The sequence below is a fragment of the Pseudophryne corroboree genome, chromosome 5, assembly GCF_028390025.1.
Source record: "Pseudophryne corroboree isolate aPseCor3 chromosome 5, aPseCor3.hap2, whole genome shotgun sequence".
Taxonomy (NCBI): domain Eukaryota; kingdom Metazoa; phylum Chordata; class Amphibia; order Anura; family Myobatrachidae; genus Pseudophryne; species Pseudophryne corroboree.
Genome location: NC_086448.1, coordinates 342818861 through 342837116, shown reverse-complemented (window position 1 = coordinate 342837116; position 18256 = coordinate 342818861). Strand labels below are relative to the sequence as shown.

The 18256-nt window shown below is 47.4% G+C and overlaps 1 protein-coding gene across 1 annotated transcript in view; it reads left to right on the top strand.

The window, feature by feature from the left end:
- The window catches only part of ITGA9 (integrin subunit alpha 9), an 838556-nt gene that overhangs the window by 153041 nt on the left and 667259 nt on the right, over positions 1–18256 (top strand). The window contains exon 4 of the mRNA XM_063922573.1: positions 14607–14730. Coding sequence (XP_063778643.1) covers positions 14607–14730 — 124 coding nt within the window. The remainder of the gene's footprint in view (positions 1–14606; positions 14731–18256) is intronic.

The window sequence follows — 18256 nt, the reverse complement described above, 5'->3', positions numbered from 1 at the left end:
ATTAGATTGGAAGGATAGGAATAATTTGGCCTGTTCGGCACAGAGAGTGTCATAGATTGATTTGGTGTCTTTGTATAGTTTTCTGTTGGTTTCAGATGGGTCGGCTAGTAATTGGGAATAGGTTGAGGCTACCTGAAGGGACGCTTCTGCCATCCTCTCCCTGAGTTGCCTTTTCCTGGTGGCAACATAGGAGATGATCTGTCCTCTAAGGACGGGTTTGGAAGCCTGCCAGAAGAGGTTTGTGTCGTTAACATGTGCTGCGTTATCCTGTGTATAGTTAAGGTATGTTTGTGTCAAGAAGAGTTTGAAGTCTTCTGAGTTGGCAAGATATTCAGGGAACCGCCAGGTATATGAGTATTGTCGGGGTGTGGTTAGTTTAATTGTTAGGGTGATAGGGGCATGGTCTGATATGAGTATGTTGGCTATGGTGGAGTCCAGGATTCTATGTATTGCGGAAGTCGGTACTAACCAATAGTCTAATCTGGAGAATATGTTATGAGGGTGTGAGAAGAAGGTGTATTCTCTAGAGTCAGGGTGGAGGAATCTCCATGGGTCTAGTAGTTGCAAGGAGTCTTGTAGCAGTGACAGGGATGGTGGTGTGGATCTACTGTAATTCAGTTGTCTGGGGCCACCGGATACATCTAATAATGGGTCTAATATGGTATTAAGGTCTCCCCCTATGATCAAAACTCCCTCCGCCCAGTCCTGTAATTTAACATAGATGTCTGAGAAGAAGGAGGCGTTCGGTCCCGTGGGGGCGTAAATGCATGCTAGGGTGAAAAGTTCACCTTCAACCTCTATCTTTAGGAACAAAAACCTGCCCTCGGGGTCTACCCAGTCATTTTTGATCTTGTAGTTCAGTGATCTGCGGAATAGGAGTAGTACTCCCCTTGTTTTAGTAACATAGGAAGCACTTTTGAAATCTCCAACCCAGGTGTCTCTAAGTGTATTGGGATCATTGGGACGCCAGTGTGTTTCCTGTAGGAACACTATATCAGGATGGAATTTTTTAAGGTGTGTTAGTACCTTTTTCCTTTTGATTGGTGTGTTTAGGCCTTCTACATTCCATGACACTAACTTAAGGGATGTCTTTGCGCCATCTTTAGAGGCCGCAGTGTCCCTAGGGGTTGTCATTATCCAACTCCCATTCTAGTGGAACTTAAAAGGAGAAGCCGTAAACGATAGTCCTTCCCCCCGTCCCAGCTCGCTTGGGGAGGACTAGAATGATGTGTCGGGCAGACTAACGGAGTTGGAGTATATATGTGATCATTAAACAATGCAATGCAAAAAAAAAATAGTAGCCGATATAGTATAGGCCACCAGTCATAACATTTTTTAAATTTTCGAACCAAGGAGGACAGAAGTAATAACCGTCCATCTGTAACAGAAGCTTTAGGTTGGTTAGCAGAGGGGAGGGGAGGTGGGGAAGAAAATAAGAACCATATAACAACTATTAACCATGTGTTATCCATTAGGTAAGGGAAAAAGATGTAACCACAAAGGGGGATACTTGGGACTAAGGTAGTTAGTCCGCATCGTCCATTCGAGGATTAGAATGTGGTGATGATAGGGACTTGAGAAAATTTCGAGCTGAATCTGTATTATCGAAGAAGTAAGGTTTGCCGTCATGGAAGATTCTCAGTTTTGCCGGGTACAAAAGGGCAAATTTGATGTTTTTGGCGTAGAGTTCCTTGCAGATTGGGGAGAACTCCCGTCGTTGTGTTGAGACTTGAAAAGAAAAGTCCTGAAACAAAAGGAGTTTGGATTCTTTGTACCGTAGATCAGAGCATTTGCGGTAGGCTTCCATGATCTTGACTTTGTCGAGATAGTTTAGTAGCCTGAATATGACTGGTCTGGGACGGGATGAAGAGGATTGTGAGGATTGTTTGTCAGGACCGATGCGATGGACTCGCTCCACCAGATAAGAGGTGGGGGATGAGGGTAAATTAAGAGCTGTGGGTAGCCATTGCGTTACCAAGTCCATTAGATCTGTTTGTCTGATGGTTTCTGGGAGGCCAATCATGCGTAAGTTATTCCGACGATTTCGATTTTCTAAATCCTCGATCTTATCGGTCATGGCTACTAGGGTGCTATCATGTGTTTGTTGTTGGGATTGGATGGCTTGGTAATCGTCTTCCAGGGTAGATATTCGGTCTTCGGCTTCAGCCAGGCGTTGGGTGTGTTGGGTTAGTTGTGCCGCTGCTGACGTGATAGCTTCCATTAGGGGTGCCAATTTTGCGTCCAGTAGAGGAGATATGATGTCCGATATTTCTTTGGCCCTCTGTATTGAAGATGGGCTAGCTTGGACGTCGGTGGATATTGTGTCGTCAGCGGTGTGTCTGTTTGGTGAACAGGGAGATCCTTGATGTATAAAGCTGGGTTCCCTTTCTTTGGTTGTTGTTTTGTTTTTATTTTGAGAATTTTTATTCGCGCGTAGGGTTTTGGCCACGTATTTTTCCATGGTGAGGGATGTATCTTTCAACGTGGTAAAAGATTCTTGACGTTTTAGGTTCACGACTTGTGAAGCAAGGAGCTGTTGTTTCCGTGGCGGCGGGATATGTTTTTGTTGCGTTCGTGTTGTATTAGGTCGGGTTGAGGTAAAGGGGTAGTGTTGGATCCAGGGGGCTGGCAGGTGATAACAGCACTTTGCTGTAGGATGCCAGGGATCCCTCAGGCAGTCGGGTTCACTCTTTCTTTAAGACCCAAAATAGCCGCCGTCATTTGTTGCACACTTGTTTGTGTGCGTTTTGGTGGAGGAAGTGGTAAGGGATAGATGGATGAGTTATAATTTGACTCAGCGTGGGTAGATCAGATGAGAGTGATCTGTTAGCAGGTCTCGCCCCTGTCTGGGGGTTGATATGTGTGAAATCAGCCTTTTGATGTTAGGAAGGTGAGTGACAGGTGCGGTATAGTGCTTGCCTGTGGTCGCCAGTGTAGTATTGCTCAGCGTCAGGTTTCCAGTAGCGGGCACTCTGTATTTGTGTTGGTGGGGTTCACCTTCCACCTTTAAGTATTAGTGGGGAGGGAAAGATAAGTGGTGCTTTTAGAGGCTTGTTGCCGCTTTACTATTCCGCTGGGCAGGGTGTGTGGTGCCGCTGCTTTCGTTCGCGCGTCTCGCCCCAGGCCTCCGGCGGTGTCCGTCTGTTAGGGAGTTGGGTAGGTGTCAGCAGCGGGAGGGGTGTTTCACGGGAGTGGCTCACCTTTTCTGCTGTATGGAGTTGCCGGGTGTGCCGTGCCGCTGCGAGCGTTCTCGCGTCCCGCCCCGGGCCTTTGGCGGTGTCTATCTGCCAGGGAGCCAGGTGGGCGCCAGTAGCGGGAGGGGCGCTTCACGGTGGTGGTTCACCTTCTCTGCTGTATGGAGTCGCCGGGTGCGTGGTGCTGCTGCGAACGTTTTCGCGTCTCGCCCCGGGCCTTTGGCGGTGTCTGTCTGCCAGGGAGCCAGGTAGGTGTCAGCAGCGGGAGGGGTGCCTCACAGGAGCGGTTCACCCTCTCTGCTGTATGGGGTCGTCGGGTGTGTAGCGCCGCTGCGAGCGCTCTCACGTCCCGCTCCAGGTCCCCGGGTGTCAGCAGCGGGGGGGGTGCTTTAGGGGAGCGGCTTACCTTCTCCGCTGCACGGAGCCGCCGGACTGCACGTCCGAGTCGCTGTGCTCCGCTCCGTGGGATCCAAGATGGCTGCCGTCTTCAGTGTTCAGGGCTCCCGGCGTCCACACTCCAGCTGCTTCTTCTCTCCTCTCCTGTGCCTCGTGACTCCGGGTGCCCTGGTGGATCGAGGAGCGGTCTCTGGTGTTGGCTAGCGGGTGCGCTCCAAGGGTGCCTTCCGGCCTGATATTCGGCCCGGTCCTCCGTGTCAGCTTCCAAAATTTAGTCCCCGGCTTTATGGTGGTGGGTAGGCCGCAATCCGCGGGAGCCAGTATACCGGCTCCCCGATTCCGCGGCTCTATTCCACTGCAGCAGTATGTTCCACAGACAGGGGGGTTTAGTTTCAGAGAGGTTTTACTGGTCTGAGGAGGAAATATTAGGGTTTTTAAAACTCTTTTATAGCGGAGCTCTCTGTGTGAGCTTCCTTCCACTTCAGCCTCCAGGCCACGCCCCCTCGGTGAGACCCATCTTAAATTTAAAATCCTTGACCACTTATATCAAAAGGTTCAAGTTCAAGATGGAATCGCTCAGGGCGGTTATTGCGAGCCTGGAGGAGGGGGGACTACATGGTCTCCCTGGACATCAAAGATGCGTACCTACATGTCCCCATTTACCCTCCTCACCAGGAGTACCTCAGATTTGTGGTACAGGACTGTCACTATCAGTTCCAGACGCTGCCGTTTGGGTTATCCACGGCACCGAGGGTCTTTACCAAGGTAATGGCCGAAATGATGATACTCCTTCGCAAGAAAGGAGTTTCAATTATCCCGTACTTGGACGATCTCCTGATAAAGGCGAGGTCCAAGGAACAGTTGATAGTAGGGGTAGCACTTGCTCGGGAAGTGCTACAACTGTTAGGGTCTCCTGCCCTGTGCTGCCACGTCGTCATGGCAACCGGGAGACAAGTGCTAGCGGAGTGACCTGAGCGCAGCTGATACTCCGGTTCGGGTCTTTTGCTGTGCAGTGGTTATAGGCTCTGTGCATGGCAGGGGATCCGGTGCTGGTTTTTGTGCTCACAGTCTGTGAGGTCTGAGTGGGGCGTGGACAGCACCTGCTTTATAAGGCCTCTTCTCAGGGTAAGCAGATGCTGCTGAATCTTTGTTGGTTAGTCAGTTTCTGAAAGTTAGCCAGTACTGTGTAGCTTTGTATTTGTTTGTTGCTTACTGCAAATAGGCCTGGGGATTTGGTATTACACTCTGCCAATCCAGACCTAGCAGTAAGACTGGAGTCAGTCGTTTAGCTTGCTGGGGTTCTGTTACTACTCTGTGAACTTAGCAAGTTTGCGGCTGTATTCTAAGACTTGCCTGTCTAATCCTGTCTCACTGTGCTAGGTGTCAGGGGTCAGTTTAGTGGCAGTAAGCTGAACCTGTGCACTGCAAGTGAGAATTAGGATTGTGAAGACTCTTCTTGTGTCTATCATTCCATCTCTGACCAAGGAGTTTACTGCCACACCCGTTGGTAACCCTTTAGGGTTTTGCTGTTGCCCTTAGCAACAGCATTTCGGGTTCTCTACGTATTAAAACACAACATCTTGCTTTTCCCATCTGAGCAGTTCTAATACAAGGGAGATACCCAGTTCCTTAGCCTCTGGGCTTCTCTGTTCACTTTGTGTGTATTTTGTTAACCTATCACCTTCTGTGTACATTATGTCATATTCCCCAGTCTGTCTGTAAGTCCATTTGTTTTGCATAACAGTTCAAACACCAGTACATTCCTGCAGGCACTGGAGTGCATAACAGTCCTGACACCAGTACTTTCCTGCAGGCACTGGTGTGCATAACATATTCAGCAGCCTAATACTCCTGTTGAAATTTTGTGGGAATATGGAGCATACCCCTCAAAATACGTTGCAACAGGTGGTCGATCAGGTGCAGGTCCTGACTCGACAATTTAATGATTTGTCCATTAAAATGCACACCTCCCAGGCTGCTGGCGGAGCTCCCGCAGCAGCAGCACCTGCAGGGGTTAAGGAGCCGAAAGTAAATCTCCCGGATCGTTTTTCTGGAGATCGCTCGCAGTTCTTTTGTTTCAAGGAGAGCTGCAAGCTATACTTCCGGATTAGGCCTCAGTCTTCTGGGTCGGAGATTCAGCGGGTGGGCATAGTGATTTCCTTGCTACAAGGAGACCCACAGGTCTGGGCATATGGGTTGCAGCCTGACTGTCCGTCGCTTAAAAGTGTTGATGCTTTTTTTACGGCACTGGGCATGTTGTATGATGACCCTGACAAGACGGCCTCAGCCGAGGCTCAGATTTCGATCCTTAAGCAAGGGCGAAGGCCAGTTGAGGTTTACTGTACGGAGTTTCGGAGGTTGGCCCATGATACCCAGTGGAATGACCCAGCCCTGAGACACCAGTACCGAAGAGGTCTTTCTAACCAGATAAAGGACCAACTGGTACAATATCCCTTGCCTGATAGCTTGGATCAGCTCATGCAGTTATCCATCCGGGTGGATAGACGGCTGAGAGAGCGTAGGCTTGAAAGGGAGACTGAGATTTCCTTCCTTCCCAAGGGAACCTCAGACTCTGAGGAATTTTCAGAGGAGCCTATGCAGATTGGGGCTACCCGCCTCTCCTCGCGTGAGAAGACGCGGAGGAGACAGCAGGGGTTGTGTTTGTACTGTGGGAATAAAGGTCATGTGGTAGTATCATGCCCAGAAAAGCCGGAAAACTTCAGGGCCTGAGGGTGATGGGAAATATCCTGTCAGGCCAGAAGTCAGAATTTCCCAAGAAGACTTTTATCATTCCGGTGACCTTGAAGATCCTCGGTCAAACTGTCAAGACTGAGGCCTTTGTGGACAGTGGGGCCGACGGGGTTTTTATGGACTGCCAATTCGCCCTGAAACACTCTGTTCCCTTAGTACCCTTGGCATCGGAAATTGAGATTTGTGGGTTAAACGGGGAACCATTATCCCAAGGTAAAATTACCTCTTGCACTAGCCAGATTTCTTTGTTTATTGGAGCCACACACTCTGAAAAATTGTCCTTTTATGTGACTGTCTGTACTTTTGCCCCATTGGTGTTGGGGTTACCCTGGTTAAGGGCCCACAATCCTCAATTTGACTGGGTCTCTGGGGAGATTCTTAGTTGGGGTACTGATTGTTTCAGGAGTTGCTTGAGCCTTCCAGTCAGGCTCTCGCAGCTAAGTTTGCCAGGATTGCCAGGGTGTTATGCAGATTTTGCGGACGTGTTCTCCAAAAAAGTTGCAGAGGTACTACCTCCCCATCGCCCCTATGACTGTGCCATTGATTTGTTGCCAAATGCTAAGCTTCCCAAGAGCAGGTTGTACTCCCTGTCACGTCCTGAGACTCAGGCTATGGCAGAGTACATTCAGGAGAACTTGGCTAAGGGATTTATCAGACCTTCACAGTCTCCAGTTGGGTCGGGGTTCTTCTTCGTGGGTAAAAAGGATGGTTCGTTGCGACCCTGCATCGACTTCAGGGAATTGAACCGTATCACGATTAAAAACTCATACCCACTGCCTCTCATTTCGGTCTTGTTTGACCAGCTTCGTACTGCCACCATTTTTTCTAAGATTGACCTACGCGGTGCGTACAATCTAATCCGAATAAGAGAGGGGGATGAATGGAAGACTGCCTTTAATACCCACTCAGGGCATTATGAATATTTGGTGATGCCTTTTGGGCTCTGTAATGCCCCGGCAGTCTTCCAGGATTTCATGAATGATGTGCTCAGGGAATATTTGGATAGATTCTTAGTTGTATACTTAGATGACATCCTAATCTTCTCCCATTCCCTGGAGGAACATCGGAAGCATGTACGCTTAGTCCTCCAGAAACTCAGAGACCACCGGCTTGGGGCGAAGCTGGAGAAGTGCGAATTTGAAGTTCAGCAAATCGCATTTCTAGGATATATTATCTCCCCAGAAGGTTTCCAAATGGAGGGTTCCAAGGTACAGGCAGTCCTGGATTGGGTGCAGCCCACTAGTTTGAAGGCGCTTCAGCGTTTCCTGGGCTTTGCGAATTTTTATAGACGATTTATCGCTGGATTTTCGTCTATAGTGGCGCCCTTGGTGGCACTCACTAAGAAAGGGGCGGATGTTGCTCACTGGTCTTGTGAGGCTAAAGCGGCTTTTGCCCGTCTCAAAAGGGCATTTGTTTCAGCCAAGGTGCTGCGACACCCAGATCCAGAGCGTCCTTTTGTGGTGGAGGTGGATGCCTCTGAGATGGGTATGGGGGCAGTGCTTTCTCAGATGGGAGTGTCTGATAATCGCCTTCATCCCTGTGCTTACTTTTCCCGTAAATTTTCGCCTGCCGAGATGAATTATGACGTGGGTAACCGGGAATTGTTGGCTATTAAGGATGCACTCGAGGAGTGGAGACACTGGCTTGAGGGGGCTAAGTTTGTGGTCTCAATTCTCACTGACCATAAGAATCTGGCATATTTAGAGTCAGCGAAGCGTCTCAATGCCAGGCAGGCACGATGGGCTTTGTTTTTTGCTCGCTTTAATTTTTTGATAACATATCGCCCTGGGTCAAAAAACATCAAGGCTGATGCGCTCTCGCGGAGTTTTGCTCCAATCCAGGAGACCACCGAGGAGCCGTTGCCCATTGTTTCCCCATCATGTATTAAAGTGGGCATTACCCAGGACCTCTTATCATTAGTCCTTAGAGCACAGGAGCAGGCTCCTCCAGACCTTCCGGTAGGTCTTTTGTTTGTGCCTCCTAGGTTAAGACAGCGAGTGTTCCTGGAATTCCATGCCAAGAAGTCTGCAGGTCACCCGGGTATTGCCAGAACTCGGGAGTTGCTATCTAGGGCGGTGTGGTGGCCCTCGGTGGCTAAGGATGTGGATCAGTGGGTTCGGGCATGTGACATCTGTGCCCGAAATAAGACTCCTAGAGGGGTTCCGGTTGGCCCATTACATCCACTCTCTATCCCATCTAAGCCGTGGACCCACATTTCAATGGATTTTGTGGTGGACTTGCCCAAATCCTCGGGGATGACAGCCATCTGGGTTGTCGTTGACAGGTTTTCGAAGATGGCGCACTTCGTTCCACTGGTTGGGCTGCCATCGGCCAGACGCCTGTCTGAATTATTTATGCTGCATGTTGTGCGTCTCCACGGGTTGCCACTTGATGTGGTCTCTGACCGCGGATCCCAGTTTGTGGCCAAATTCTGGAGGGCATTTTGTTCCGATCTCCAGATTTCTGTCAGCTTGTCGTCGGGCTACCATCCGCAGTCTAATGGGCAGACTGAAAGGGTGAACCAGTCCTTGGAGCAGTTCCTCAGGTGTTATGTCTCCAAGTGTCAGACTGACTGGGTTGCTCATCTGTCCATGGCGGAGTTTGCCTATAACAACGCGGCTCACTCTGCTACAGGGATCTCTCCATTCCTTTGTGTGTATGGGCATCATCCTAAGGCCAATTCTTTTGACCCCCTGGACTCCACGCCTGGTGGTTCCTCTGTGGTTTCGGTCCTTAGAGGTATTTGGCGGAAAGTGAAGAAAGCCCTTGTGTCTGTGTCATTAGTGACCAAAAGGGTTTTTGATAAGCGGAAAAGACCCTGCAGCTTCAAATTAGGAGACTTCGTCTGGTTGTCTACCAAGAATTTGAAGTTGAGACAGCCATCTCATAAGTTAGGCCCCCGGTTCATCGGCCCTTATAAGATCACCAGGGTTATCAATCCGGTGGCATTTCAGTTAGATCTGCCCCGTTCTTTGGGTATCAATAAAACCTTTCATTGTTCCCTTTTAAAACGGGCGATTAGTAATCCTTCTTCCAGTGGAAGACCTTCCCCTCTTCTGATACGTGGCCAGAGGGAGTTTGTTGTTGAAAGGATTCTTGACTCCAAGGTGGTTCGGGGTCGGCTGTCATTTTTGGTGCACTGGAAGGGGTATGGCCCGGAAGAGCGGTCGTGGGTGCGCAGTTGTGATCTTCATGCCCCCAGACTGATACGCTCTTTCTTCTCGCAGTTCCCCGATAAACCCGGTGGTAGGGGTTCTTTGACCCCTCGTCAGAGGGGGGGGTACTGTTAGGGTCTCCTGCCCTGTGCTGCCACGTCGTCATGGCAACCGGGAGACAAGTGCTAGCGGAGTGACCTGAGCGCAGCTGATACTCCGGTTCGGGTCTTTTGCTGTGCAGTGGTTATAGGCTCTGTGCATGGCAGGGGATCCGGTGCTGGTTTTTGTGCTCACAGTCTGTGAGGTCTGAGTGGGGCGTGGACAGCACCTGCTTTATAAGGCCTCTTCTCAGGGTAAGCAGATGCTGCTGAATCTTTGTTGGTTAGTCAGTTTCTGAAAGTTAGCCAGTACTGTGTAGCTTTGTGTTTGTTTGTTGCTTACTGCAAATAGGCCTGGGGATTTGGTATTACACTCTGCCAATCCAGACCTAGCAGTAAGACTGGAGTCAGTCGTTTAGCTTGCTGGGGTTCTGTTACTACTCTGTGAACTTAGCAAGTTTGCGGCTGTATTCTAAGACTTGCCTGTCTAATCCTGTCTCACTGTGCTAGGTGTCAGGGGTCAGTTTAGTGGCAGTAAGCTGAACCTGTGCACTGCAAGTGAGAATTAGGATTGTGAAGACTCTTCTTGTGTCTATCATTCCATCTCTGACCAAGGAGTTTACTGCCACACCCGTTGGTAACCCTTTAGGGTTTTGCTGTGGCCCTTAGCAACAGCATTTCGGGTTCTCTACGTATTAAAACACAACATCTTGCTTTTCCCATCTGAGCAGTTCTAATACAAGGGAGATACCCAGTTCCTTAGCCTCTGGGCTTCTCTGTTCACTTTGTGTGTATTTTGTTAACCTATCACCTTCTGTGTACATTATGTCATATTCCCCAGTCTGTCTGTAAGTCCATTTGTTTTGCATAACAGTTCAAACACCAGTACATTCCTGCAGGCACTGGAGTGCATAACAGTCCTGACACCAGTACTTTCCTGCAGGCACTGGTGTGCATAACAACAACAGCACGGCTGGATTCTCAATATTCCAAAGTCACAGCTGGTCCCGACGACACGTCTTCTGTTCCTGGGAATGATTCTGGACACAGACCAGAAAAGAGTGTTTCTTCCAGTGGAAAAGAGGAGTTGTCATCTCTAGTCAGAGACATCCTAAAACCAGGACAGGTGTCGGTACATCAATGCACACGAGTCCTGGTAAAGATGGTAGCTTCGTACGAGGCAATTCCATTCGGAAGGTTCCACGCAAGGACTTTCCAGTGGGACCTGTTGGACAAATGGTCCGGGTCCCATCTCCAGATAAAACAGCGGATAACCCTATCGGCAAGAACCAGGGTGTCGCTGCTGTGGTGGCTGCAGAAGGCTCATCTGCTAGAGGGCCGCAGATTCGAAATACAGGACTGGGTCCTGGTGACCACGGACGCCAGCCTTCGGGGCTGGGGGGCAGTCACACAGGGAAGAAATTTCCAAGGACTGTGGTCAAATCAGGAGATTTCACTTCACATTAATATTCTGGAGCTAAGGGCCATTTACAATGCCCTAAGTCTAGCAAGACCCCTGCTTCAGAACCGGCCGGTGCTGATCCAGTCAGACAACATCACGGCGGTCGCCCATGTAAACAGACAGGGCGGCACAAGAAGCAGGAGAGCAATGGCAGAAGCCACAAGGATTCTCCGATGGGCAGAGAATCATGTGTGAGCACTGACAGCAGTATTCATTCCGAGAGTGGACAACTGGGAAGCAGACTTCCTCAGCAGGCACGACCTCCACCTGGGAGAATGGGGACTTCATCCAGAAGTTTTCCGACTGCTGGTCAACCGTTGGGAAAAACCACAGGTGGACATGATGGCGTCCCGCCTAAACAAAAAGCTAAAAAGGTATTGCGCCAGGTCAAGGGACCCTCAAGCGATCGCTGTGGACGCTCTAGTGACACCGTGGGTGTACCAGTCGGGTTATGTGTTTCCTCCTCTACCTCTCATACCCAAGGTACTGAGAATAATAAGAAGGCGAGGAGTGAGAACTATTCTCGTGGCTCCGGATTGGCCAAGAAGGACTTGGTACCCGGAACTTCAAGAGATGCTTGCAGAGGACCCTTGGCCTCTGCCGCTCAGACAAGACCTGCTGCAGCAGGGACCCTGTCTGTTCCAAGACTTACCGCGGCTGCGTTTGACGGCATGGCGGTTGAACGCCGGATCCTAAAGGAAAAAGGTATTCCGGAGGAAGTCATCCCTACCCTGATCAAAGCCAGGAAGGATGTCACCGCAAAGCATTATCACCGCATTTGGCGGAAATATGTTGCTTGGTGTGAGGCCAAGAAGGCCCCAACGGAGGAATTTCAACTGGTTCGTTTCTTACACTTCCTGCAAGCAGGTGTGACTTTGGGCCTCAAATTGGGGTCCATTAAGGTCCAGATCTCGGCCCTGTCGATTTTCTTCCAGAAAGAACTGGCTTCACTGCCTGAAGTTCAGACTTTTGTCAAGGGAGTCCTGCATATTCAGCCTCCTTTTGTGCCCCCAGTGGCACCTTGGGATCTCAATGTGATCTTGGAATTTCTAAACTCACATTGGTTTGAGCCACTTAAGACTATGGATTTGAAATATCTCACGTGGAAAGTGGTTATGTTGTTGGCTCTGGCTTCAGCCAGACGGGTGTCAGAATTGGCGGCTTTGTCTTGTAAAAGCCCCTATCTGATTTTCCATATGGATAGGGCGGAGTTGAGGACTCGTCCTCAGTTTCTCCCGAAGGTGGTATCAGCTTTTCACTTGAACCAGCCTATTGTGGTGCCTGCGGCTACTAGGGACTTGGAGGATTCCAAGTTTCTGGACGTAGTCAGGGCACTGAAAATTTATGTTTCCAGGACGGCTGGAGTCAGGAAAACTGACTCGCTGTTTGTTCTATATGCACCCAACAAGCTGGGTGCACCTGCTTCTAAGCAGTCTATCGCGCGCTGGATTTGTAGCACTATTCAGCTGGCGCATTCTGCGGTGGGACTACCGCAGCCTAAAAATGTAAAAGCCCATTCCACAAGGAAGGTGGGCTCATCTTGGGCGGCTGCCGAGGGGTCTCGGCTTTACAACTTTGCCAAGCTGCTACTTGGTCAGGGGCAAACACGTTTGCAAAATTCTATAAATTTGATACCCTGGCTGAGGAGGACCTGGAGTTCTCTCATTCGGTGCTGCAGAGTCATCCGCACTCTCCCGCCCGTTTGGGAGCTTTGGTATAATCCCCATGGTCCTTACGGAGTCCCCAGCATCCACTAGGACGTTAGAGAAAAAAAGAATTTACTCACCGGTAATTCTATTTCTCGTAGTCCGTAGTGGATGCTGGGCGCCCATCCCAAGTGCGGATTGTCTGCAATACTTGTACATAGTTATTGTTACAAAAATCGGGTTGTTATGGCGAGCCATCTGTTCAGAGGCTCCATTGTTATCATACTGTTAACCGGGGTTCCTATCACGAGTTACATGGAGTGATTGGTGTGGCTGGTATGAGTCTTACCCGGGATTCAAAATCCTTCCTTATTGTGTCAGCTCTTCCGGGCACAGTGTCCTAACTGAGGCTTGGAGGAGGGTCATAGGGGGAGGAGCCAGTGCACACCAGGTAGTCCTAAATCTTTCTTAGAGTGCCCAGTCTCCTGCGGAGCCCGTCTATTCCCCATGGTCCTTACGGAGTCCCCAGCATCCACTACGGACTACGAGAAATAGAATTACCGGTGAGTAAATTCTTATTTTTTTTTGCTTTATTCCTCATTTCTTTTGTTTCATAAGTGTTATATACTGTACATTGTTCTTTTCCAATTCTATTTTGTTGTCAAAAGTTTTTATTTTTTTGTTGGTTTGCTGCACATTTAAGCATTTGTAGAACCCCTCTGGAAAACCTGTGTTTGCGCTGCAGCCATTTGTTAATCATGATTCAGGATTGTTTTAATTTTGTACCACTTTTGTAGCCACCAAACATGCACAATTTTTTTTATAATCACCAGCACTGTCTCTTATCATGTGTATGGGAGTACAGGGCAAATTCTTAGCTGCTGCAAGAATTTTAAATAATCTTAAAGATGTATGAGGCTACAGAAAAATATAACGTGATTTAGTTTTGTGCCTCTTTCGCTAAGCTGTAAATTTCTGCTGATACAATCTTTAGGTTCTACTTTTTCCTTCACCATTCCACAGTATTAAATGAGTAATGGGAGTGGGGGCAGTGGCATACATAGGTAATGATGCACATAGGAAAATGTAAGAAACTTTCTTTTATTCAAGTGCAACAAACACAATATGCAAAGGCACGTGCTGGAAAGGGGAGAGGAGGGGAGTGCCAGTCAGTGTCGTGGGGTGCAGTGCGCTTAGAAAACTAATACTGTTTGCCTGTTACTACTTATTTCAGTTTTTCTATTATGAATTTTGAATGGATAACTTTTATCAATTTGTAATAAATTAAAAGCGCTCTATATTACAGTAATTAGTATTACTTATTCTGTTATTACTAGATGTACTGGCATATTTATAATGGGTGCAGTGTGTGTGGTGCACATCCTGCACCCATTATTTGTAATACTTACCCTCCGGAGTCCCACGGTGAATCAGCAGCGCTTAAGAAATCACTGGGAAAATGGCGCAGCGCCATTTTCCTGGTGCTTTGTGCATTTGCAGTAGGAAAATTACTGTGAAAATGGCAGCTGCGCCATTTTCCCGGGGATTTGCACATGCACTCTAGACTCTGGGTCAGCACTAGGGCAATAGTTCCCACAGTCACAGCGCTGCCGCCGGCTAGAGAGGAGGAGGCCCTGACATAGCTTGCACACGGGCCTCCTCCTCTCTAGAAACACCCCTGATTAGATGCACAGAGGCATAATTCCTTTTAATGACTAGACTTTTATTATTCTGTCATTCAGAAGCTAAATCTGCTGTAGAATGACAGCTGCTCATAGTTTAGATTCACATACATTTATTTAGATGTAGAAATGAACTATTGTCAGTGTGCATAAAACTATGTTTGTTTTACATGGACTGTCATCGTGTATACTATAATAACCATACCTGTGATATTTGTTTAGGCATGTGCTCATCGATGGAAGAATATCTACTATGAAAGCGAGCTTATACTACCATATGGGTTCTGTGTCATCCTTCCACCAAACCTTCAGGCCAATGGGAGGAAGCTAATGCCTTGTTATGAGGGTAAGTTCTCATGCATGTGATAACACTTAATCATATATATATATATATATATATATATTTATCCCATGCTGCAGTGGCGTATCTTTTCTGAGTGAAAGGTGTACCATGCGCATAGGCCAATGTAGTGGAGCCATCTTTCCGGATATATATTTGGAAGGATGGCTTTGCATAGGAGAATATATCACTAGAGAGATGGCACAGCCGGGGACAGGTATGAAGACCCCCAGCTCTGAAACCATCCCCATCCCTGCCATACTGCCATAGCTGTTAAAGATTTTTTTTAAAAATGTGACTATGGACCTCATTCAGCAAGGATTGCAGTTTCTGCTAAAAAGCAGTTGCTGCAATCAAATAGTTACCGGCCAGATATAGAGAAAAAAACGCCCATTGCAGAAACTGCGAATGCATTGCAATGTGCGGTTTGATTGCAAAACCATATGCAATTACCGGAACATCGAATATTTTTCCCATCTGCGCCAGGCAAAGTCGTCCACAATCCTGGCAATGCCAGAGGCAGGAAGTAGTCATCCCCGACGTCAGAGACCCACCTTAAAAACGCCTGGGTACGTCTGCATTTTTTCTGACACACCCAGAAAACGGCAGGTTTCCACCTGGAAATGCCATCTTACTGTCAGTCAAACAGTGGCTGCATTGTGATTATTATCTGTGTGCAATGTCTGATGCTATTTCCCCTTGCGTCTGCGCAGTGCGAACGCTATGCATGCGCAGACGTTCGATAATCGGATGGATTGCGAATCTCAAATTTTGCAATCCAACCTGAATAAGGCCCTGTATACTGTACATGTACGGAAGTGACTACCAGACTGGTCACTTGTGTGATGGTACCATTGTTCTGGTGGCTGCATTAAATGCTTTTATGCAGATTTACTTGTTGCTTTGTCAATTTGTTTTATTTCTTTTTTTTATACTACTTGTTTTTGTGTTTTTTTCTTTTTTTTTTAGCAGCTCCATTATTAAAACCAAAATGTTACAGAGCTGCATTAAAGGGGGAGGGGAAAAGGGGAGCATGCCTCGGACCTCCCTTACTCAGGGGGCCCCCCATGAACAATAGTTACAGCTGTGCTGTGATGCTGCATCTGGACTGCCCTGGCATGTAAGTGTAAGCAGGACAGGCACCATGGGGGAGATGTAGCAAACCTTCGAGAGAGATAAAAGTTACCCATAGCAACTAATCACTTTAACTGTCATTTTATAGACTGTCATAGTTAAATGATAGCTAGAAGCTGTTTGGTTGCTATCTCTCTGGAAGGTTTGATACATCTACATTGGAATATACTAGGAGTGGAGCTACTGCTGCAGTCCTAATTCCCCAGAGTGACAACTGGAACTTCCTGACCTGTAATGAGAAAAGGAGTGTAACTGTAAGTGTGTGTGTGTGTGTGTGTGTGTGTGTGTGTGTGTGTGTGTGTGTGTACCTCAGACTCTGTGTGCATGCATGATCCTTTGCATGTGTGACTCTGCAAGTGTGACTATATGTGTCCTAGGAGTTGGGAAAACTGTGTCCTCTGCCGTCTAGTCCCGCCCCTCCTCGAATCATGCCCTCAATCTATTCTCCTCTGCTTATAGGGGGTAATTCCAAGTTGATCGCAGCAGGAACTTTGTTAGCAGTTGGGCAAAACCATGTGCAGTGCAGGGGAGGCAGATATAACATGTGCAGAGAGAGTAAAATTTGGGTGAGTTATTTTGTTTCTGTGCAGGATAAATACTGGCTGCTTTATTTTTATACTGCAATTTAGATTGCAGATTGAACTCACCACACCCAAATCTAACTCTCTCTGCACATGTTATATCTGCCCCCCCCCCCCCCCCTGCACTGCACATGGTTTTGCCCAACTGCTAACAAAATTCTTGCTGCGATCAACTCAGAATTACCCCCATAGTTACAGGCCAGACTGGGGCAGTCCAGATGGAGCACCAGGGTGCAGCTGTTACTAATGTTAGAGGGAGGTCCTATGTATCCCTATACTCCCTTTGCCCCCCCTTAATCAGTCTCTGCTCTGCATCTGTGATCCGCTGCATGTGTGACTCTGTGGCCCTTTGCATGTGTGACTGCATTTTAGATCATTGGGGCCTTTTGCATTAAGTCCCCAGGGACTTTAAAGCCATAATCCCGCTCTGCTGTTGCTGTTGAATAGGAGAGATTTTGGACCATTATGTCATTATAAATTTAGGATCTATTCATGAGCCCTGTGTATTTGCCTTGATAATAATATTATTATATGTCTTATTTTATATATGTCTACATTGTTCTATGTCTACATCTGCCCACATTGTAAGTATAGTAAAAGGAAGACCTACTGTGAAGAGCTGCATATTCTGGATATAATAAAGGACCACACAAAAAAAAAGCACCTACATGATCCAATAGCCATCATCATCATTATGAGTTTGCACTTACACCAGCCCTATACATGGTGCAATGAGATCCATCTGAAATCAGATGTAGGTCTGTGTACACACAGCTCAGGATAGTCTGCAATTCCGACTACACACCCACAACACACCCTCACTCAGCTTAGCCTGCATGTGAAGGCTTATTACCCCCCAGTTACACCCCTGCAGCCACAAGTGTAGAAGCAGGTGAGCTGCGCAAGTCTCTGAGCCGCCTGTATTTGCTCATAGTTGTGTATGCTCCGCTTCAGAGCATGCACTATGCTAAGAATCATTTGCAATACATACTTCTGTGCAACTCTGAATCAGACTGAGTTACTGTGATAAAGTCCTTATTTTCTCTCTCAGAACTTTTCCTTGTCCAAAGTAAAACAGTTATATTAAAACTTTAAATAAACAGAAAAAATAAATATTGTAAATACCGTAAAATATTTAAATGTCGAGTCAAAAGTTAAGCAATGATAACATCTTTTACTTATAAATGATAATTCATTAACAAGAAAACATGTCTCTGATTCGTGCCATGTTAAATCTTTACTCTTGAGTCTTCCAATCCCCTGAACTTCATTTAGCTCTAATATTTATACTCATCAGATGATGTCATTAAGACTCATCTGTACATCCAATAGAAAATAACCTTGACAATGAACGTGAAGACCTGTGCACGTGTCTTACCATTCATGGCCTTGGCTTATATCCAACTCAGCTTGGTCCTTCAATTTTACTTATTCAGTGTTCAAAAACCATTTTACTTTTCTAACTTTTTAACGTCACCTTTCCCCTACTTAACCTACATGACCTGCTTGGCGGCCATTTTATAACTCCATAAGCTTCTAGGAGCTGTTTTACGTACTTTCTAAATCTTAATGAGATATCTTATCTCATGTCTATATTTTTCTATTTTCAATATCTATTCTTTTATTACCACATTCATATCCATAATTGTTTCTGTCAACATGCGTGTGTGTATAGATATATGTGCCTATTACATTGACATAAATAATTTTAATAGGTCCTGGACCACCAATCCGAGGCACCTCTGCAACTACTTCAACGCACCTAGTTTGGTAACCACTGCTGTAGACCACTGCTTCTCAAACCTTAAGGCTGGGGC